We start from the raw sequence: 23,604 nt of genomic DNA on the forward strand, positions 1-23,604 counted from the left end.
TTTTCGTCTAATATTTGTTGGTTGTTACGGGGATGAGTTTTCCATGAAAATAAAACGTTGGAATCAGTTGGTATAAGTGGTGGACAGTACTAGGTAGCCCTTGGTAACGTGAATGGAACGTAGAAAATGTCGAGCTGTCATACCCACGCGGATATAACTATGTTTACGTGCGACTCTGTAAACCTCGTAACGCGACTCCCAACGTTTGTCCCCCTTTATATTCCGTTTTTAATGGTAATCTTTAAATACGATTCAAACTCGGTTCACGAAACGAGAGTGTTCCTCTTGAAAGAAAAAGAAGTTAACAATCGAAATCAATGTAGAACCTACAATTTTTTTCTTTTTTTTTTTCTCTCTTTCTTAACCTTAAAAGAATATGAGAAAAAGAAAAATCGTTCACCTGGAAAGGTCCAAAAAGGCTTCTGCTTCCTTCACTTCTTTTTCTTACCTTTACAATGAACTTCAAATCGAACTCTAAAAATTTCCTCGAACGAGCTTAAAAATCTTAAAATTTGTTGTTACACTTCGATAAAAACGAATGCAAAAACGAAAATAAAGTTTCGAATGTACGCGGAAACGTTCGTTCGTTTCGAATTTATCGATATTCAATATAATTATTGTTGATACGTTCATTTTATCGTAATATCATTCTCTCCTCATGTATACTATCATCCACTTCGTTTTAATTGGTTCGATATGTTCGTGAACGTAAACGGCAAAGCTTTTTTAAGAATCTCATTATTTCAAAACGAGTTTTCGTATATTTAATCTAAATACAACGAAAAATCTAACGAGTTAAGTTTCAAAACGAGATATTTTCTTAAAAAGAAACGTTACACACCGAGAAAAAAGAAACAATGGTAAGTTTTGTAACTAGGTACAATTTGTAAAACTTCATTCAACGAGAATGATAAAAACTAATAAGTACATTTTCGAGATAAAGATATTTTGAAGTTACTTAAATTTTCATAATCGCGCGTTATTCTTCTTATATATTAATAACATCTATTATAATAATTTCCTCAAACAAATCTTCGATAATTCTTTCTCGTAATATCTATCTATCTGTATATGTACGTTAAATTTTCTCAGGTACGTATTACAACTTAAAATACGTATGCAGATGCTCACCCACATGCTTATCTACATATTTATCTGCATATCTAGCTATATTCCGGGTATTTCAACGGTGTAACATTTTCAAGGAGAATATACTCGCATACGTTCCCATCCAAATATTCATCAGTGGAGTAACGTCCCGTTTTAGAGTTCGTTAAAACTTGAAGAGGAGAAAATAGTTTTCGTCTATCCAACGTATTTCGGATGCCACGAATTTCCAGCGTTAAAATTTCTACTACTCGAAATCGCAGCCGGTCGAATTCACGGCGGATTATCACCGGCCTTTCGACTTTTACTCGTAAAAGTTGCGACATTACGAAAGAGTAATATCCTAATAACAAGATGATGGTGTCTCAAGTATATAAAGTAAATGATATGTGGCTAAGGTTAAACGAAAATTTTTATATATACTTTTGAATTTCCACTTTTTATTAATCGAAAAAAAAAATAAAAAGAAATAAAGAAAAATAAACGCTAATACATTACGTATTACTACGTATCGATTACCTATGATTAGTGATAAAAGTTCGCGAAAAAAATATTTAATCTTCGTCGAAGTAACGAGCAAAAGAAATCCCGACATCTTATATCGAGCAATTATAACAATTTGACTGATTATTTTCGATAATCTTTTATATCGAAAATATGTATCCGGTTTCTTTCGAAAGAATAAAACACTTTTAACGATCCATCTTTAAAATTCGTATTATTACATTCTTCTTGCAAACTTTTTTTAAGATGAATAAAAAATAATAACGTTAGATAAATACAAATAAATAAGAATCGCGAAAGTTCGTGATGTTTTAGATAATTCATCGAGATCGATAGTTACGAGTAAGTGAGTTTAGTTATTAACTTTATTATTACTGTTCAAGGAAATAAAAAAAGGTAATGGGAAAGAAATGTATCCCTTCTTAAATTCTTTCTGGTCCTAACGTAGAGGATAGGTACTTTCGGTATCGTGTCATAAATTTTCAAACTGCAAACCAACCCCTAGCCATTCCTTCGTGATAGTGACGGTGAAGATGGGGGTGGGATTGGGGGGCAGGTTTGTAGGTTACTCCATAAAGTAGACTTTCTTCATACCCTTGAGCGTTTACTTCTTTTTCTTTGCGCTTAGCTCTCCTCCCTTTCTTTTGACTCTCTCTTGAAAAAGAAAAAAAGAAAAGAAAAAAATGCAATTAATAGATATGAGCAAGCGCAGTACGTCGTAATTGGAGGAAGATGCATCTTACAGAGACGAAGTTTGTTATTTTTCAATTTAACGTTTTCTTAATAAGAACAACGGGAGGGAAAGATATTCAGCGATAATTTTTACCGTGTATTTCTTTGTGTAATTTATCTCTTTTACCTCTTCTCTCATTCCTTTTTCTAATATTATTTCTTGTATTTTTTCGTATCTTTTTCTCTTTCTCTTTCTATTTTACTTTCTTTTAAGATGTCACTCTAAATCAGTGACTTTGAAATAAAATGAAAATTTACAAACAAGGAATATTTTTTATTTCTTTCTTTTTCTTTTTCAAGTAACCTGATTTTATCGACATTTCCGTCTTCTTCTTCTTCTTCTTCTTTTATTTTCTTTTTCATTTATAGATGTAATATTATATATAAATATATATATATATATGAAGTACTTCTCGTTTAAAAGATAAACGGGAAAAGTTGAAGACAGTACATAGAAGTAAAACAAGATTATCGTGTTGAAAAAGGGAACTGTGACGATCGAGAAGTACACTAGATCGAATTAGATGAAGGGACCGACGACGGACTATTTTTCCTTACCCTTCGCTCACCCTTATCACCACCACCGTTCTAACAAATTTTTTCGAACAAGGTGGAAGCTGTTATAAAGAGACTACAGATTGCCACTTCGTCGAGTTCTTTTCGTATGGTATGGTACCAAAGCCTCCGTTGTTTTCCAACAAATTGAATTATCCTTCTTTCCTTCTTCACCTTTTGTTCCTACTCCCTGCGGACATACCATGAACGACAGAAGCGCATTAAAGCGCATAACACGACCAAACGTTTTTAACTTTTCACGCTCGAAGGAAGACTTCTCGCTTTTCGAAATCGTGTTCTTCTCAATGTATACACATAAACACACACACACACGTACACGCGCGTACACATACTATAATCCAAAAACGGAGATGAAGTCAAAGAAAGAACTTTTTTATAGTCTTTTATTATTTCTACGTGGTATAAATCGTAAAAAGGAAAGAGCCAGACAATTTATAAGATATTTTATAAGTCGACGGTTTCTGTACTCGTAATCTTAAGATTAAAAATATTTTATACGATTGATAATTTATTGAATTAATTTTCTCTCTTTTTATTTTTTCGAATAATTATTTAATAATATTCGATTTAATTGATAAATTCGATTTAATTACGTTTCGCACCTGTTTTGGTTGGTAGGTTTATTCAAACTACAGGATCTTGTCAAATCACCGCCATCAGCGAGAACAGAAATGTATATACGTCAAGCAGGTCCTGGATCTTACAGACAAGTTTTACAAGAGGTCAGACACAAGGAAATTTTCAAATTAATCGTCGACACGGATCCAGCGCACATGCAACAATTTTTTCGTGCCGTAAGTATCTTGACTTTTTCGATCATAAATTAAAGTATTAAAGTACGATTTAAAAGTTTTCATCTGTAACTATGTATTATATTTTAAAAAACGTTTTTTTTTTCTTTATAGTTCGCGGTAACCATAAAAAAATAAAATAAAATGTCTCGAATAAGATAGAAAAATAAGCTTTGAGGAAAAACAATTCGTAATAAATATACATATATATGTATATGTATAATTGCAAAAACTTTGTGAATAAATTTTTCATATATTCTTGTATATTCGCGAAATCAACTTTCTGTCTTGACTTTTTGTTTTTCTTACGATATAGCTCGTCGATAGTAATAATTTTTCTCTGTCCGTTGGAAGGAAATTGCAAACGTTGGTAGAACGATATTTCGAGAGAGAAAAGCATTCGAGACTTGGCTCTGTTGATCTACCGATCGATTCTTGAGAAAATCGAACTATTCTGAAGGAAGGTTCATCGAAGCGTGTCCTTGGCACGTTCAGGAGTAAAGTTCAATCGATATAACGACAATATAAAAGTTTAGATAAGATCGTAGGAAAAAGAGAAAGGGCTAAGAAAAGGATGTGACTCTATTTCTTTCAGTTTATATGAGCAAATTTTTTTTAATTATTTGGAAGAAAAATTCGATGAATAATAATACTCTCGATAGTAATTATTTTGATATTCAATATTATCATGCATTTATATCGTGTATACGTATAAAATCGTCTTTCTTCGAAGTAACAAAAGAATTAAAAAAAAAATAATAATAATAATAATATCTTTTATTCTCTAATGTATTTATAAGAAAGATAGAAAAGAATTCAAAGAAAACGTGAAAATTTCTTTAAAAATAATATTATTTCAGAATGTAAAGTTATTAGGATGAGTTAAAATTTTGAAAGTTGAAATTTTCGAACCTATTCATACACTCGTGAAAAAAAAAGAATAACAAAATTCGAACGAGAATTCGCGTTTTCATGGCTGTCAAGTAATCTGTCTATCTGTTTGTTCTTCAACAAGGGATACGCGTATTTTATCTTATACCGATATCGAGTTACCTCGATAAACGATTGTCATCGATAAAGAAAAACGGTATTATAAATATATATTTTTTGATATAAATAAAAAAAAATAAATAAAAACAAAATATTAATTCAAATAAAATATTATATATTATATAATACTGGAATTACCAATAAAAATCGATGATAACCTTTTTAATCGACAAAAATATAAATTAAGAAACTAAAAATCAACACGATTTTCTTTTCGGTTCTCTGATATTTTATAAATATTCGATATGCACGGGAAAAATTGTCCACATCGGAAGTGCTTACGTTCGTATTTGGTACAAAGGTTCGTAAAAAGAAATAAAGAGAGAAAGAAAAGAAAGGGTAGGGGGAAAATGACAAATACCCTACCGTCCATTTCGAGCGTTCATTCGGCGAAGTGCCGTTCGTTGGTTGTGAAAGCAACCAGCTCGTAAAATTAAATCATGCGAATTGTCAGTGGTAACGAAACAAACGTCGAAAACAATTCATGCGAATTGGGCCAACTTCGTGACAACGTGTTTCGTGTCTCGTATTATACATATGTGTATATATACATATATATATATATACATTTATGTATACTATACAATAATGCATAGGTAAAAAGGAACACAAATGGTTGATAGGAAGGGGAAAAAAGGGGAGCAGGGGTATTTCCCAAATTTTCAACTCTTTCTCCAATTGCCAGATTGCGTACGATAAAACGCAAAAGATTTTGCATAATCCAACGAACCATCGACGCGTCATTGTACGTACGTATATGTGTACGCTCGAATGATTTTCTCTCTCTCTTTCTCTCTCTCCTTTGTCATAGTTATTCGAATTGTTGCACAGTTGAAAAAAATCTATCGACGTGCTTTGAAAAATTGTTCCATTTTTATCGATGCTTACCCATACTCCCATATTACTTTTGTTCTTTCCAATATTTTCTTTTTTTCTTTTTTATCTCTTATAATCTCTCTCTCTCTTTCTCTTTCTCTTTCTCTCTGTTTCTTTTTCTCTTTCTCTCTCTCTTTTTAGTCAGCATGTATTTTTCGTTTTTTCCAAATCCCCCAGAAAGGAATAAAATGTTCTTACATTCCTAAAGATAAAAGCTTTTATCTGATAACTCAACTAAAGCCAGTAACGTATAGTCATTGTCATTCGAATGCAACGCGAGTACATGCACACTTCGATAGCAATTCGATCGCTTTCGAAATCTGATCGTTTTTTTCTTTCTTTTTTTTTCATTTTTTTCTGGTTTTTCCTTTTTGTTGCAGATATTGCAGCTACAAATGAATGACTACAGATACCACTACATGTTCACCACGTTCGTAAGTATACTTTTCCACGAAATTCTTTGATCCGATTTGGAAAAAGAAAACAAATTCAAAGACAAATATTTGAATAACCAACAAATCTTCAACTATTACGCTTACTAAATTTTTTCTTGAACATTATTGGTAGATAGAACATTATTGGTAGGTTGAACAAATCTTTTCAACCCCTCTATACGTAGAAAAAGCTTTCTCTTTTATACATATAATACTTTTATGTATTTCATGTGTTTTATTCCATATCCGTTTTCTGTATATAATTTTCGTATTTTCTTAATTCATTTATTATAAATAATCCTTTCGTGTAAAACTCATTAAATATGTAATAAAGTTATACTAATATATTTTTTACTAGATTATCTTCATTTTAATTACATTATACCAATAATTTTCATGCGAAAATCTAGTAAACGTAACGGTGCATAATTTTAAGTAATACTCACTCTATATTAATCTTGAGAAATTTATAAAGTGTATAGATCGTATCTATATATTTCTCTGTATATATAACTTCTCTAACTACACATTCACAAAATTTCATTCAACTGCAGAGTAATACCGACGAAACGTATTACCATGATATTATCGAGGTTTCTAGAGATAAGAAAACGTTACGGGAAATTTAAAACACAAATTTATTATTTATTTATAAAATAATTATACATCTGTTATTCTTCGAAATAATCTTCATTAATTATTCATCAATATCAAGGCATCTAATTAATTGTGATACTTTATATATAAATTATAAAAATTATATAATACAGTAATATTCCTAAACTTTTTCAATTCTTAGCACCCTTTGTTGAATCTAAATTTTCCTAAAGCGTTCTATGTCAAATGCTAACAAGTGCATTTTGCGAAAGAGCCAATAATTTTTTTCAATGGTTGAATAAAAATAAATAAAAAGCATTTTTGATATCATAGAAAAAATAGTGTAATTAAACAAATTTAACAAATTTTAATTATTAGTAGGATAAAATTAACCTGTTGTTCGCAATACATTTTCTCAAATAGTGGAATTAAATTAGGGATAACCACTCTCTTTTCCTTCTCCACATTAATTTTCCCGCAATACTTACTTAGATTTTGTCGCAACAACTGTTGAAAACTCAACTTCGTACAAAGTCGCAAATGGAATTAAAGTAATGAGAAATATTGTGCGATATTTTGCACACATTTTAGGTATAATATATATAAAACATATAATATAAAATAAACATATATTAAAATTATATAAATAATAAAATTTTCAGTTATCATCAAAGCTCCAATTAATTAATAAATTATTTCTCGAAATTGGACCTTCAATCATTGCGGAAGCTAATAATTCGACTAAAGATTAAAATTCAAATCAAATTATATTTCGAAAATTCTTTGTCAAATGAAGTTTATAGGATCTAGTATTACAGCAATGAAAGTAGTACCATATCTGCTGTACAACGAACACGCAGTGACGCAAATAATGAAGTGCAAACACGTGAAAAGCATCGGGTCTCCTCGTCGTCGATGAAAATTAATGAAATTCATGTGGTCGCATTGAATGGAAATAGAAGAACATGGGGGAGGAGGACTACGATTCAAATATAGATAAAATTTATTTACCAAAGTTCATCGATTATCGATACGAGTCTATTCCCAATCGTGATCCTCGGTGAAGCAGTTTCGTAATACCGATAAAACGTTACGAATGTATTTCTTTAGCAAATAGGAGAAACTCGTTATTTGACGATATCGAATTCCTTTTCATTGAAAAACCAGTTTATAGAATAAAATTATCATTATTTAAATCATAAAATTGATCTCTCTCTCACTCTCTCCGTCTCTCTTACTCTTTCTGTTAAAGATGTTATAAAAGATTGTTTTTATTGTTAACGATATAAATAATGAGGTTTAAGAAAAAGAAGTCAGAGTTTTCAAATCCGGCACGCGGGGATAATACGTCGACCATTTTTCTTTTTGTTGTTACTTTTTTTCTCAACTCGGTCGGACGAAGATCGAATGGTTCGTTTCTACTCTCGACTGTCTTGGAATAAATCAAAAGAAAAATGAGTTTCTTAACGGGGGAAGAGACAGACAGGCAGACAGGCAGAGAGACAAACAGACAGCGAGTAGCATACGCGTGCAATGTACAAAATGGTAACAGACCTCGCGACCCCCGGTTAGAATCGTTATCGTTATAATTCGAAAGAAAAGGGGCCAGTAAGATAAAGGAATGACGAAAGGGAAGGATGAAAAGGAAAAGGAAAAACGGAATCAAAGAGAAAAAAAAAAAGAAAAAAGAAAAAAAGGATGAAAGAAGTTGCTCCTCCTTCCCTTCCTTCTTTCGAAACGAATTCCTCCTCGAGAATCGTCGGCGTTCTTCTGAAGAGAACTGCATTATTTACTTTAACGATCTCCCGTCGCGAGTAATGCGTCGCGACGCGTCTGGCTTACGTCCCCGTGTAATTATAAATCACCTGACGCTTTTTCTCTCTTTCTCTTTATTTCTATTTCTATTTCTATTTCTATTTCTATTTCTCTCTTTCCTCGCCGCGAAAACTAAAGAAGAAGAAGGACAAGAAGAAGAGTAGACAGTTGACTAGTTGAAATCGTTGAACCATACAACTGGTGATTACGGTGTCATTCACCGAACCTCACTGTTTTTCTTTTTTTTCTTTTTCTTTTTTTTCGTATTTTTATTCTTTTTTTCTCTCCCCCTATTTTCCAACCCGTTTTTTCTCGTTTCGAACGTCCAACTGATTGGACACATTGCCACCGGTCGACTTCCGATGGTCAGCGGGAATAGTAGTCGATGGCAGCTTAAAAAAAATAGAATTCAAATAGAATTTAAAGTAACATTCGGAAACTTAATAATGTATATATATATATCGTAACAATTTTCAATAAAATAATTCTATAACAATCAAATGAACAAATGATTGGGATTCATTGTTACGTTTAACTCCCGTTCGAATTTGTTATTCGATTATAAGTTTTAAAATTGAAAATCATTTGATAAGAAGAGAATTTTTCTCAACGAGACATCATGAATACGATTGAAATAGTTTGCAATTCGAGTTATGGAAATGTGTCGTCGTCGTCGTATATTTTTACATTGTTTCACTCGAATAAGATATTATTTTACGATCGTTCACGATCAACCAACCACCTGTCCCTTGTCTCCAGGATATCGAAACGTTTGATTTGGAAGATTTCAAGTATAACAGCGTCAACATGACGGCCTTCCGCTTGGTTGATCTCGAGGAAGCCAAGGTCGCTGAGACGCTTCGACAGATGGAACGTTTCCAACCGATTGGCCATGCGATTCTAAATAAAACCGGTATTATCCAGGTTGGTAGAAACTTCGAACTAAAAAATGAAAATGCGAATTTTCCTCAAATCGTAATATTAACTCTACAAGTTATCGTCGTGCACGAATAAATTGTTAGATTTATATCGGCGAATATCTAACGCTCTTTCTCCTTAATTAAATAAAAAAAGAAAATTACATTTAGATATTAAGAATTATTAATGACAGATCGGTTTTAATATAAGAAAAGAAAAAATAAAGTTTCATCAAATAGTCGAGAATTGGTATTTCCTTCTATACAATTCGCATAATGAAACTTGAAGCGTTCCTTAACTCGATCTCATCCGTAAGTTCCTACGAACGTAAATTGAGAGGTATATTTCGCGGATGTTACAACTTTTCGAATTATTTTTTCTCTTTTACATCCTATCAAAATTGAACTCTTGAATAAAACGAACCTATTCCTTATATTTTACGTCATAATCGTTTTCTTTTGTTATTATTTTAAAGAACCGTTATTTTGTTCCCAAGAGAAGAAAAATTAGCCGAACAAAATCCTTTGCGAAATATAAAATCTTTTTATATTATATTATATTTATCTATCTGTTATTGTCTCACGAACGGTTTAAATATGTTTCAGGCAGAACCAGCTTTGGTGTACGACAGCGTACAAGTTTTTGCCCATGGATTGGCAGCACTGGATAGAAGCCACGATTTAAGACCCGCTAATTTATCTTGCGAAAAGGAAGAACCCTGGGACGACGGTCTTTCCCTTTACAACTACATCAATTCCGTACGTACGTTGGTTATCGATTTTTCGTAGCGATCGATCCATTCGTGAATTCGCAAATAAGTTCAAATCTAATCAAAATTTTTCATAACTTTAGTGCCTATATCTACAAAGTCCATCGACGCGAGGAAATATAACTGTTGTTATGCAACGTAGAAATGAACGAACGAACGAACGAACGAGCAACCTTAGTGCACTTCTGAGTAGTAACAAGTTTCTCCTTAGATATTCGAGATGAATATTCGCTGGATCGAGACCAATGCGGAATAATAAGAACCGTAACTAGTCTAAAGCTTCCTTCCTTCGAGTATTCTCCATTACGAATACATTAGAAATTCTTAATCTAATAGGATTAATATATCGGAGAGAAATTTTAATAATCCTTCTATTCGAAGATATTTTTTATGATCATATTCGAAATACATATTCATTCGTAATTAAACTCATTGACAAAACTTTACACCAAATGTCGCGAAAATTCCGATCATTGGTCTAACATAAGATCAACCCCCTCCGTCCCCCCAAAAAAACTAATAAATCTTCGACAAAATTTCGTATACACCCGTGTTACTACGATAATACGAATTTTCTATGTTATTATTTCGTAAGAAAAATCGTAGCTCGTTAAAGAGAGAAAATTTTCGGATTGAAGACGGGAAAGATAGCAGAGAAAAAAGTAAGCGGAGGGAAACAAAACGCGAGAAATTGAAACGGTCCGAAAAAAAAGAACAGAAAAAGAACAGAAAAAGAACAAAAAAAAATAAGGGAAAAGGTAACGAGCCACGAGGGGAACGTTCGAGACGAGAAACGATTACTCGGGATATTTGAAAAAGAAAAAGAAAAGAAAAAAAAAAAGAAGGAGGGAAAAAAGTTTCCGATGTTGGAAATATTATGCGTCTCTGACAGGGGGTGGTTGACCAATTTCTTTTCTATCGATTATCGAACGGATTTAATTGGGTCAAACGAGGTTTCCTTGGGTTCTCGTCATTTCTTTATTAGAATTGCGGGCAAATCTAGGCGTCGTTGTAACAAACTCTCTCTCTCTTTCTCTTCTCGTGAAGTCATCCGAATTCTAACTGACTTGTAGACCAACTCTAACTCTTGGAGGGAGATTCGGGAAGATCTCACTAAAGTTCGTAGACTGGATTATGTCTGGCGCCTCGACGATTCTCCTTCCCTCCCTTTTCCTCTCTATCTCTGTCTTTCTCTCTTTCTCTTTCTTTATTTATCTCTCTATCTATTTCTTAAGCAAATACCAAAACTAATAAAGAGAGAGAAAGAGAGAGTTAGATAATCTGTGAGACAGATAAACGCGTCGATTATACTTACATACAAAATCGAGAAGAAAATCGACAGGAATTACAAAAATCCTCTCTCTGTTAAATGAATTAAACGATGTTCCCTATCGATCGTTTTCCTTGAAAATAAATGTGACAATATTTCTTCTTAACTGCATATAACTTCTTAGCTTACATGTAACACGCGGAATATAACCGAGACCCCGTATAGATATGGGAATATTCTTTTATTGCGAAAAATATGAATTGAGTATTAATAAAATAACAAACAAACAAACGAAATATAGAAAATCTTCAACAAATATTTTTGATTTTTACTCGAAGAAGAAATTTAAATTCGATATGTTAGGATATGTGGTTATTGAACAATTACGATCAATAAAACGTACGAGTGAAAATATTTAAACGTATTCGAAAACAAGGACGCATATTTTTGTATTTTTTCTTTTAATGAGCGTTTTTCTTCGCTTTTCTACAATTTCGAAACGGGGAAACAACGAGGCATATCAAACGACAGATAGTACGATGAGTGTTTCCAATTCGAACGCGTTGACGAATCGCTAAATGTAAATTTTCCGTATTTTCAATGAGAACGAACGAGTCCTCGCAGACCTTTGAATTCGTACATATTAAATAGACGCGGTTGAAACTAGAAAATGTTTTCAATCGTCTATCTTTTTTACTTTTCACATTTATGCTTTTGTTTAATTTTTTTCCATTTTATTTGATTTTATTTAATATTATTTCTTTTTTGTAAATTTGCTTTAATATCAACAGTTTTTATCCGATCATGTAATGTAACATTAATTAAACATAAAAGAAACTAATTTACACAGAGAGTGTAATGTTTTTCTTTTTTTTAAATTCGTACGAACGCTAGTAATTTCCATACATTTTTTAACCAATTCCATTTATTACGAAGTTTTAATCGCAAGCAAAGAGAAGTATTTTTTTATATTCCTTTCTATTTAAAAATATTTTGTCAAATGAATTAATAATATTTCCGAGAAAACGAGAAAGAGGAGAGAGAAAAAAGAAACTTTACACGTATGTAGGATTAAATTTTATTGTCCTATAGAATTTTCTCGAAAGAAGAGTTGAAAGATAAAAAAAGAAACACAGGAAAAGTATGAAAAATAACAGCCCCCGCGTGTGGGTGTAAGTTGGGACCATGTAATCCATCCCGTTAGTTCAATTTCAAGCTGTAATGTGAAGTTAATATACGTTCTTACCTTATGTGTGTCCGTGCATGACATACGAAATAATGTCTCTGTGTGTTCCTAGGAGAAGCTAGAGAGCGTGCTTAGTTTCCTACGTGTTCTATCCTCCTGTATAACGTTTGGATAACATTGTGTTCCGCGTTTATGTACTTTCGTAGACGTTAGGAGGAAGATGGTATACTCGAGATAGGTAGAAATAGGAATACAAGTTAACATAGGTTTCACTATACATTCGAGCTATTTGCTAAATACGCTGTTTAATTATTCATGTGTCACTGATGCCTTTCCCCCTTAAGCTCAAAGTGAGAAAATTAGATTTAACAATATTCGTTGAAACAATCCTATCCTTTATATTTTATCTCTCGATTATTATTATTATTATTATTATTATTATTATTATTATTATTATTATTATTATTATTATTATTATTATTGTTCGATAAGAAAAAAGAAAAAGAGAACATAGATTTTTTTTTAATCTTGAAACAGAACAAAATACAAGAATCATTACAAACCGCATTTATATTTTAATTATCAACCTAACAATATTACCTATATATTAATATATCTTTAATCAAAAGCTTGTTTTGTGGTTTAAAAAAATAATCAAGGATGAAATTGTAGGAAAAAAAAATATGGAATAAGGAGTGAATTTTCTCTTGACGATCAACTTTATCCGAAGCATGCGCGTTCATTTAGAAAGTTTCGTAGGAAGGAACGAGATGGAAATTGAGTTGTCCGATCCTGACGTTCGTAGACCAGGAAGCGCATCAAAGCGCATCCTGAATCGGCCGAGCACACCATGTCGGATGCACGTCCTGAGAAACTTACAAGACGGAACGATCGGTGCTTCCTGCGAATTATTCCGTCGACTCATCCCTATCTTTCTCCTCCCCCCCTCCTCAACCCTCCTTCTCGTCCCTTCATTCTTTTCTTCCCTCTCCCTTTTGTACGGCTTTTTATAAGCTTTTTTCCCTTGCTTTTTTTTTCTTTTCATTCGGTAGATATGGTACGAAGAAAATTGGCCACGTGCTCGAGTATAAGTTCAGAAAAAGTCGAGCGAATAATCGCGAAGCTTCTTCGAGAACAACAAAAAAAGAAAAAATAGTAAAAGAATCACCAAGAGAAGGACTTTTCTATATTCCTTAAGAGAACGTAAAACGCGAATAACCACCACCACCACCACGACCACCATCACGACCACCATCACCTTATACACCCTTACGATTCTTTCTTTCTTTCTTTCTTTCTGTCCAATTTTGTAGAAAATCGATCCTCATTGCTATTCCACACTCTTCGAGAGATCTTGATATTTTCTTTTTTTTTTGACTTCACCTCCTATCATATCCTTCTTTCTTTTATATATATTGTTTTAGTTTTTGTTAGGAGTACATTACGACATTTTCAATTGAATTATTTCGAATATGGAGTACGATCAAATTTATGAGAGAGAGAGAGAGAGGGAGAGAGAGAATAATTGAGAAAGAATAAAAAGATTGTGTGAATTATTCGTTATAACTTCGAATTTATAAAAAAAAAAAAACAGAAAAAAGATTATCAAATTAAAAACGAACTCGATGAAAAGTTTTGATTTTTATTGAAAAGTTATATATTGAAAGCTAACATTTATATCGTTGTTTGTTTCGAAATCTAAATACGATTGAAAAATTAATAAACGGTATCAAAAATAAAATGCAATAAAAGGTTAAATTATATTTTTATTTGGATATATATATATATATACATGTGCCCATAATTATGAAAGTGGTCTAAGTCATATATCTATTGTTTCGAGATATTTAAGGAATTACATTTAAACACTACATGAATTCTATATAATATTGAAATAACAAACACTATCTAACGGTTCATTTTTGACAATATCGTGAAAGTTACATTGAATTAATTTAGTTTAAAATAATCTGGTGTAAAATAACTGATAAACTTATTTTTTTGTAATTTTGACTTATTGTTAGACCATTTTCATAATTATGAACACATATATCGTTTATGCGAACATTTATTTCGTTATTTATTTTTAAAGTGATTCAGAAGGTTTATCAAAATATTTTCACTCTTTCGTAATAATTCAAGCAGCTTAATGAAGCTATTTTAAAAATTGTTCACGAATATAAGAACTCATTAGTCAACTCTTGGACATATTTTTTTAACCAATGTTTCCGCCATGAAGTTTTTCGATTCGATGTGACTCATACGATTTAAAGTAATTTACATTTAAAACGAAACTATGCTTAACGTATTTAAAAAAAATTGTCTGAAACGATCTTCCTTTTAAATACGTTATATTCTGTTGAAATTATAAAGGAAGTTTAATTAAACATTAAAAAACCTTTTTCCTTTTCCTATTTCCGACAAGTTAATAAAAGGCAATCGATGCCAATTAAAGATTAGTTCCACGAATAAACGATTTCTCATTGGTAAAGTTTTACAACCGATAAGGATTTCGAATGACGAATATTACATATGTACGAGAAAGAAAGGAAGTATGAGAAATACAGAGAAAGAGAGAGGGGGGAATGGGATTCGACCAGATATCGATGGTTGGGGGCGGTAGAGGGAAGGGGTGGTACCAGATAGCATCCATAAATTAGACGTATCGCGAACAGACTTTCTCGTTCGTAGGCCGCGGGTGCTAATTAACACGAATCGTACGATAAGTTAAAAAACAAAAACGTTTACATTGTTGAATAATATATCATTTGTTGTTGTTCTCATTTGATTACTCTGAGAAAGAATTTGATATCGTCGGTAATACGTTCAGTTTAAATTTTCATTGAAAATTTTTTAAAACAAACTGCTTAAACTTCCCCCTACTTTCCCTTTCTCCCCTCCCCCATCCACGCTCAATTCGCGTCAATTAGAAAAACAATATTATTGATAATAAATCAGGATCGAACGTAATCGAGCTCCAGAAATTTCTGCTGCAGGCAGGCTTACACGGGTTAACCGGACATATAGAGTTCAACGAAGGCAAGAGAAATAATTTCAAATTGGATCTACTAAAGTTGAAGAAGGAAGATCTTGTGAAAGTAGGAGAGTGGAAGCCTGGAAGTGGCGTTAATATCACGGATGTGGGTGCCTTTTATGAAACGACGGCGACGAATATCACCCTGGTCGTAATGACAAGAGAAGTAAATCATACTACAATCGAATTAAATATTTTTCATCTTAGAATATGAATAAAGTGCTCAGACCTGATTATTTGCAAGAAATTAATCAAAAGTCAAATATTATACTACGAAATGAAATATTATTTCTAGAAATTATCAATGATATTATATTCGACGTCGTAATTAATGAATTTCCACCAAATCATTTCTATTTTCGAAAATATCATTTCCACTATAAATATATCTCTGATTGCTTCATCAAGTTTATTGTTTATTACCGAAATTTATTATATCGCGAATCGTTAACATTATATTTGTTTTCATGATTGTATATATTATATAAATATAAAAAACAAACTTATGATACGTGTTTTATTACATTCGCGATAGCAATGTTTCATTTTAAAAGCTTTATAAATGAATTGCATCCATTATTCAAGATAAACACGACATGTACAGATAAATCGGAGATTTACAGAATGAATAATGTAAAGGTCATACATTCGAACTGCGCTTTAATTATAAGACAATGTACGAAAAAATATGTTTAATATTTTCATATATCATAATTTCTTATTTATCGTTACAAATTTTTACTTCTAATTCATACTTATTATATACTTAGAAGAAACATTTTTATATGTAGTCATTATTTTTAACGAGATTTATTTATTTTTTTTTTTCATAGGAAAGACCATACGTAATGGTAAAAGAGGATAAAAATTTAACTGGAAATGCAAGATTCGAAGGTTTTTGTATCGATTTACTCAAATGGATTGCCGGTCAAGTTGGTTTTCAGTATGTTATTCGTCTAGTACCTGACCATATGTATGGAGTTTATAATCCTGAAACCAAAGAGTGGAATGGCATTGTACGCGAGCTTATGGAAAAGGTAAGCCGCATATCGAATTGGATGTTATTATAAATATCTTTGTTAACGAATAAAATTATTCTATCATATTCCACATAATATGAAATATTATAATTTATATGAAGTAATAAAAGATAATATATAGGAAACGAAATATAATAAAGTTATGTATAATAAAAAAAAAGGTGGTAGAAAAAGTAATATCGAAAATCGGTAAAGTCATGTTCATGAAGAAGGCGGAGGTTAATTTTATATGTAAAACAGTCCCCAACTACCAACGCAATAAATCTGTCCCTCCGAAAGAAAATTCATTATGCATACTGCCACACAACGATCATCTAATTTAATGTGTCTCCCTTAAAAAAAAAAAAAAAGGAAAAGAAAGTAAAAAGTAAAAAAATAAAAAAAAAACCTACGTATCCAATATTCCGATTCGCAGAGATCGGCTGACAGATGTTACGCGCGCTATTTGAATTGTAAAAATACCGACTTACTGAAATTAAAATCCGATACGTATTTGCCCACGTGGATACATATATTTTTCTTGCTTCTTTTTTTTTTCAAAATATAACTTTTTTTTTTCCTCAAACTTTCAAACAAAAACGTTCTGTTTAAAACGCATTGAATATTTTACGAGATATTGTACGGATTATATTCGTATATAAATATGCGTGTATCTATTATGCATATTTATTTGTCAACTTATTTGTGATCTTAACAAATAGATTTCTCGATCGAAAATATAAAGTTAAAATATGTTATATGACGAACAATATTTGACTATTTCGGTAACACTTTTAGGTCAACGTTTCTTTCAGAAGCATTAAAAAAGAGATGTAGACAAAAAGCATTCCTTCGAAAGGCTTCAAATGAGCATACTTCGAACGTAGAGAAGAAAATTACAGTACTTCGACGTTGCATTTCGATGTTATAAAGGCATAAAAGATGTTAGTGAAATACTTTAAAAGCACAAAGAGACTTTCCAAAGTCTCATTTATGCCGTTCTAAATATTTTATCGAATTTCAAGTGTTTGCAATAATTATCATAAAGTTCAAACGATTAAATTATACGAATGTTACATTTTAATATTTCATTTTTAATAGCATCTTACTTAATTATTATCTTCAATTAAGATATAATTAATTTATACTATTTTATAATTATAATTAAGAGCTTCTTGTTAAATTATTCAATTAATTGTTTCAATTAAACTAAATTTATATAAGAAGCTGTAAAGAGAAAAAGAAAAGAGAAAAAAAAAGGAATAATTTCTCCACATCTCTCTTCGAGAAATAAAATGATTCAAAGATTCAACGAAAAGTCTCGTTCGACGAGGGACATTAAAAATTACTATGGAAATAAGTTCACCTATAAATCTTAAAGGATTCGCGTCTTTCGCGGTAATAATAGTGCCGACTAAGCTACTTTCTTAACCCCAAAGATCAGCGTTTTATAAAAGATATACAGGCATCTGACCTTCTTAAAAAAAGAACGGCACATTAACCTAGAAAGCACGTTCACTGTGAGTGCCAGTAAAAAAAGGAGAACGTTCTTTTATAAGTCATTCATATATTTTTCTTTTCCTATCATGAATTATATATATCTGTTCGTTTATTAAATAAATATAAGTAACTTTAAAATACTCTTGAAAATCAAAAGTGTACTTTAGCGAGTCGTATCATCAAATGTTTTTCCTTATAATTACATTTTATTACTATTTCTCAAAAAGTAGATTCGTTCGAAAGTATTAAAGATAAATATTGAAATAAAAAATAAGATGTTATCGTATTTCGTTTGTAATTTACAGAGAGCAGATCTCGCAGTAGCTTCTATGACGATCAATTATGCCAGAGAAAGCGTGATAGACTTCACGAAGCCTTTCATGAATCTTGGTATTGGAATCTTATTTAAGGTGAGGTAACTTTAATATTATTAATGTGTTTTTTTTTTTATTTTTGATTTCTTTTTTTTTATACATCTTCTTCTTTTTCTTTCATTATACGATTCATCTAATTTAATCAAATTGAATTCGTATAAATTATTGATTTTATATAGCATAGTACTAACGAACGGAGAGATTATTGTTCTTGTTGAAATAATATAACAAGCTCAATATTAATTAATGAAATAGCTTATTAAAATTGTATTCTTAAAATTACATTAAATATAAATAATTTTCTGCATAGTCGGATTACATATTTATAAAGTTTATTACTTTGGAAATTAGTTATATATACATTGTTATATTTCCTATTAGAAGTCATGTTACCATTAGAATTACTATTATTAACCCAAATTTAATGAAATAAACTCATACATATTTTAATGTACATGTTTATATAACCAATTGATAAATAATAATGGAATATTTGTGGGTCTCCTCAGTTAGTGCATGAATTAAAACAAAAATTATTATATAAAATGACTAGAAAGATTTACTAATATATATATATATATATATATAGAAAAGAGAATTTTCTATTTTATTTTTAAAAATAGGTCTTTATCATGAATAAAATTTTAATCACAAGCTTTTCTAATTTCGATATGACAAAATAATATTATCTATATGCAGAACAACTATTAAAATTATTTAAAATTTTATATTTTAAACTTACTTAGTCATTATTTAACTTTTATATTTAAAATAAATCTCTTTAAATAATGAAGTTTAATATCCCCCCCCCCACACACACACACAAATGAGAATAATTTTTATAACCGTTCAATAATAAATAATACGATATATTACTTTATCAATTTATTCTATTTTTTTGTTTGTTAAATTCTATTAAGCAAATGATTAATTCATATATCGATTTATATAAAACTGGTAGTAATTTAATAGTTAAAATTTGAATATTTGCTAAAAAAAATTAAAAAATTTCTTTTTTCTTTAGATATCTCTATCTTACAGTATTCTTATCTTTATGTGTCAAAAAATGATAATATTTAATATTTTGTTTAAATCACTTTTATTATAAGGATATTTTATGAGTAGATAGATAAAAAGAGGATAATTTCTCCTTGAAAATGGCCTTGGTTTTAATTTTCTATAACATTCCGTTCGAAAGTTATGGCCATTTCAATTTTTCATTCATAATTCTCAATAGACATTTGATACGCGTGGTAGTAGTAGCGTGCGTACGCAAAGCGTAGTAAAGTAGTATAAACTACTGAATTCTAAGAATTTATGTAGGTCAATGTGTTAACGCCTATTTATGAAAGAAATTATATAGATTACTGGGTCAACATAAATAGTTTTTATTTAAATTGAAATATCTCTGAAAATAAAAATCATAGAGACTTCAAACAAAGACCACATTAAAGGATAAATTTTTATCCATTTTACAATTATATCAGAAATTGTTAATTAACAATTTGTTATAAACAATTTGTTATAAATAATAATCAAAAATTATTTTCATCCCGTAAATCGTATTGCTATCTAAATATTATATAGCTATAAATTTACTAATTTGTTATAAACAATTTTTTATAAACAATTTAGTAAAAAAAAAAGTATTGAAAACATTTGTTTTAATAATTCCATCATCGCATTATTCATAATGCTATCGTTGCACTCAATTATAAATTTAATAAATTATTATAAACAATTTGTGTTACATAAACAATTTATCATAAATTTTTGAAAAAAGTAATTCTTACAAAACTAACGCTTTATAATCTACAAATATTTAATATATAAACGAAACAAAATTTATAATTAATAATTTTCATGAAAACATTCTTATAAATAAACATTACTACTCACTAAATAATTTGATTTATCGACAAAACAACGATCGACCAATAGAATATTGTAAACTAAGGATAATTTCGTCTACTAACCACCGATCTATACAAATATTTCTATTTCGCGAGATTCTTTTTAATTAAAATCGTAGCATAACGTTATTTAGGTACCCTCCAGTCAGCCAACACGACTGTTCTCCTTCATGAATCCATTGGCTGTGGAGATCTGGTTGTACGTATTGGCTGCGTATATGCTAGTTAGCTTCACACTGTTCGTGATGGCAAGATTCAGTCCTTATGAGTGGAACAATCCGCATCCCTGTTTAGCGGATAGCGACGTCGTCGAAAACCAGTTTAGCGTTAGCAACAGCTTCTGGTTCATCACCGGTACTTTCCTCAGGCAGGGCAGCGGACTCAACCCCAAGGTACACTAAACGAGGTGCTCCACCATTGCACTACTTCTCTAACTTTCGCCTAACCACTACCATCCCCATCCCCTACTCTGACCAACACACTCTCTTACCATTCTCCTTCAATTGTTAACTTACTTCCTTGGTTTCTCTCTCTCTCTCTCTCTCTCTCTCTCTCTCTCTCTTTCTCTCTTTTTCTAGCCCTTTCTCTTTCTTTCCCTTTCTCACAATCCATCACTGTTCAACGTATTTCCTAAGCACGTCCACTTTTCTTTGCTTTTACGGGTGTTTGGTCGGTAAATATTCCTCTAGCTCGCATATATAACTTTGCTTTTTTTTAAACCCACCAAACATCTCTGAAAGCTCTTCTCATATTTGCTAGGTACTGGAAAGTTTTCGATCGTTTTTGAAACTATCCATAACCGTTAGAATTCACTAAATGAACTGACGAAGGATATTCTCGAATTATCTATGATCCAATTGTTCTAATATTTTTTTTTTTTTTTTTATATATATGTACTTGCATTATATTTGCGATAAGATCGGCCTCGTTTTTATTGTAAATATATAATTGGTAGTAATTGAAAAGGAAAAGAAAAGAAACAAGACGACAATTATTAGATCACCCGTAGTCAATAGCTTCTCTTTCTTGCGATCGGTACTCTTATGCAACGGTGCAATGATCTCAACTTCAATGTAAACGTGTCACTATAGAGTTACCGGGTTTCGCAACTTTTCAATCTATATCGACACACTATCGACTTCCTCATAATCGTTTTTGTCCATTTACGTATACATACAGATAGAAATTTGTAATCGAAATATATATCTCGAAAATTTATCTGGAAAAATGTACGATGTTCCTTGGATGTTATTTTTCAAAGTTGGACGGAAGATGAAATTGTAAAAATAAAGTATTATCGACTATTTTTCGTAACTTATTTTTCTTATATATATATATATGCACGTATTTACGTAACACAAAAACATATATAAATAAGTTGATAAAAAAGATGAAGAATTGAAGACATAAGCTGAGTTTGCATCGGTGAACATCCTAGTCGAGACGACCACGATCTACGTGAGCATCACGGGAAACGATAAATCGTGGCTGAGTTTGTCATTGCATCCTAGATGCACATTGCAGCTGAGCACCCGATGTTGAACCGTCGTATTTTTTTATTACCTACCTTAAACGTAGTACCTAAAATTTTGTTTTTCTTTTTTATTCATCTGTTTGTTTGTTTTTCTTTTATTATCATCATCCATGCTTTACGATACCGACTTAGAAAAAACAAATATTCTTATTCTAACTTTTATCGAGATTGTACAAACACGATAATAATCTCACTCGCGAATTGTTAATTCGATAAGTCATTTCTATTTCCATACTAATCGACTATTCAACGTGATACTCGCGTAGTACAATTTTATGTACGTTCCTGCCTGTGTATACATAGTTATTTTCCCATATAACGTTAAATTGGATTTTCGATAAACGGAAAGTATAGGAGGATAACATATATATGCGAATGTTGTACAAATGAAAATCATTCAAGAACGTTATTGTTGTATTTTCTGTATCGTTCTCTATACCTCCCACATTTTTCGCCATCATGAACGTAAACTGTGAAAACCAACGTGAACCACGAAAAATTAAACTCGTTATTACACTCAAGCGTTTTATTTTTTGTAAAACGAGTTACGTTTATAGCACGTTTATACTATTTCAATCGAGTACAACCTTCATTTCAGTAGAGGTGCAAAAATATCCATCGCATAAATGATGATTAAATCGTAAAATGTGAGTGCATTGAATGGAAATCGTATTCGATTCTTTAGGGATACGCGTATATTGAACACGCATTTGGTGCAACATATTTACGTTGTTAATTTAATATTTTATTTACATGTTAAATACATTGCTTATTTACAAGATACTACAAACGATACTTTATTTGTTTTTAATTTTAATTATAAAAATTCTCTCTCTTTATTGTTTTTTTTATTATTTATTATTAATGAATATGATAAAATATAAAGAAAAGTGTTTTTCCTCTATTTCCTTTGTTAAAAAAAGTAAGAACGAAAAATGATTATCGTCTTGTAAGATAGAAATATATTTAATTTTTCTTTTAGACGTTTAAATCGATCTTCAAAGAGGAAATTCGTTGAAAATGCAACGAACGCATAAAGAGATATCGTATTATTACATTTTTGGAATATCACGAAGATATAAACTTCGAAATATAGACACGATTATACTATACCTTAAATTTGAAAAGCCTTTTGGTTTTCATGAATTTTCGATTTATTTTCCAAGTATATCGGTGTACCATAAAATAGAGAGACATTTAGAATGATATCAAACGAGAAGTCGAATGAACGAATCTCACAGTGTTTAAAATAGCTCTCTCAAATTTTAACGAATGATCTCAATGGTGAAAGAAGAGAAGAGAAGAGAAGAGAAGAAAAGAAAAGAAAAGAGAAAGAAAGGAAAAAGTTTAGCCTTTAATGGGAAAGGCGCGAATAGTCCAGGAGTTTTATTTTAATGCACCGTAGTTTCGATTTTATCGCTCGACGAGTTTGTTAAATTAAATCGAATCTATTGCCGACGGGTCTATCCCTTTATCGAGCATTATTTAACAGTTAAAACAAGAGAAAAGTTTATCAGAAATTATCCTTCGACTTTTCAAAGTGAGCTGCTCATCCCTATCACACAACTCGGATTTATATTCCTAATAAAATTTCACAACCAGCTT

The 23,604-nt window shown here is 30.9% G+C and overlaps 1 protein-coding gene across 14 annotated transcripts in view; it reads left to right on the forward strand.

Moving 5' to 3' along the window:
• The window catches only part of LOC122520187 (glutamate receptor ionotropic, kainate 2), a 97,612-nt gene that overhangs the window by 60,656 nt on the left and 13,352 nt on the right, over positions 1-23,604 (forward strand). For 11 of the 14 annotated variants that reach the window (XM_043640219.1, XM_043640213.1, XM_043640216.1 and 8 more), the window contains 8 exons: positions 3,538-3,713; positions 6,017-6,070; positions 9,242-9,406; positions 10,006-10,158; positions 15,622-15,825; positions 16,493-16,696; positions 18,484-18,588; positions 20,600-20,857. In XM_043640219.1, the coding sequence (XP_043496154.1) occupies positions 3,538-3,713; positions 6,017-6,070; positions 9,242-9,406; positions 10,006-10,158; positions 15,622-15,825; positions 16,493-16,696; positions 18,484-18,588; positions 20,600-20,857 (1,319 nt within the window). Of the gene's footprint in view, positions 1-3,537; positions 3,714-6,016; positions 6,071-9,241; positions 9,407-10,005; positions 10,163-15,621; positions 15,826-16,492; positions 16,697-18,483; positions 18,589-20,599; positions 20,858-23,604 lie in introns of all 14 variants that reach the window. The other 3 variants (XM_043640214.1, XM_043640225.1, XM_043640226.1) reach the window with 1 other exon arrangement.

This window comes from Polistes fuscatus, unplaced genomic scaffold (genome assembly GCF_010416935.1).
Source record: "Polistes fuscatus isolate 324 unplaced genomic scaffold, CU_Pfus_HIC Scaffold3, whole genome shotgun sequence".
NCBI lineage: Eukaryota > Metazoa > Arthropoda > Insecta > Hymenoptera > Vespidae > Polistes > Polistes fuscatus.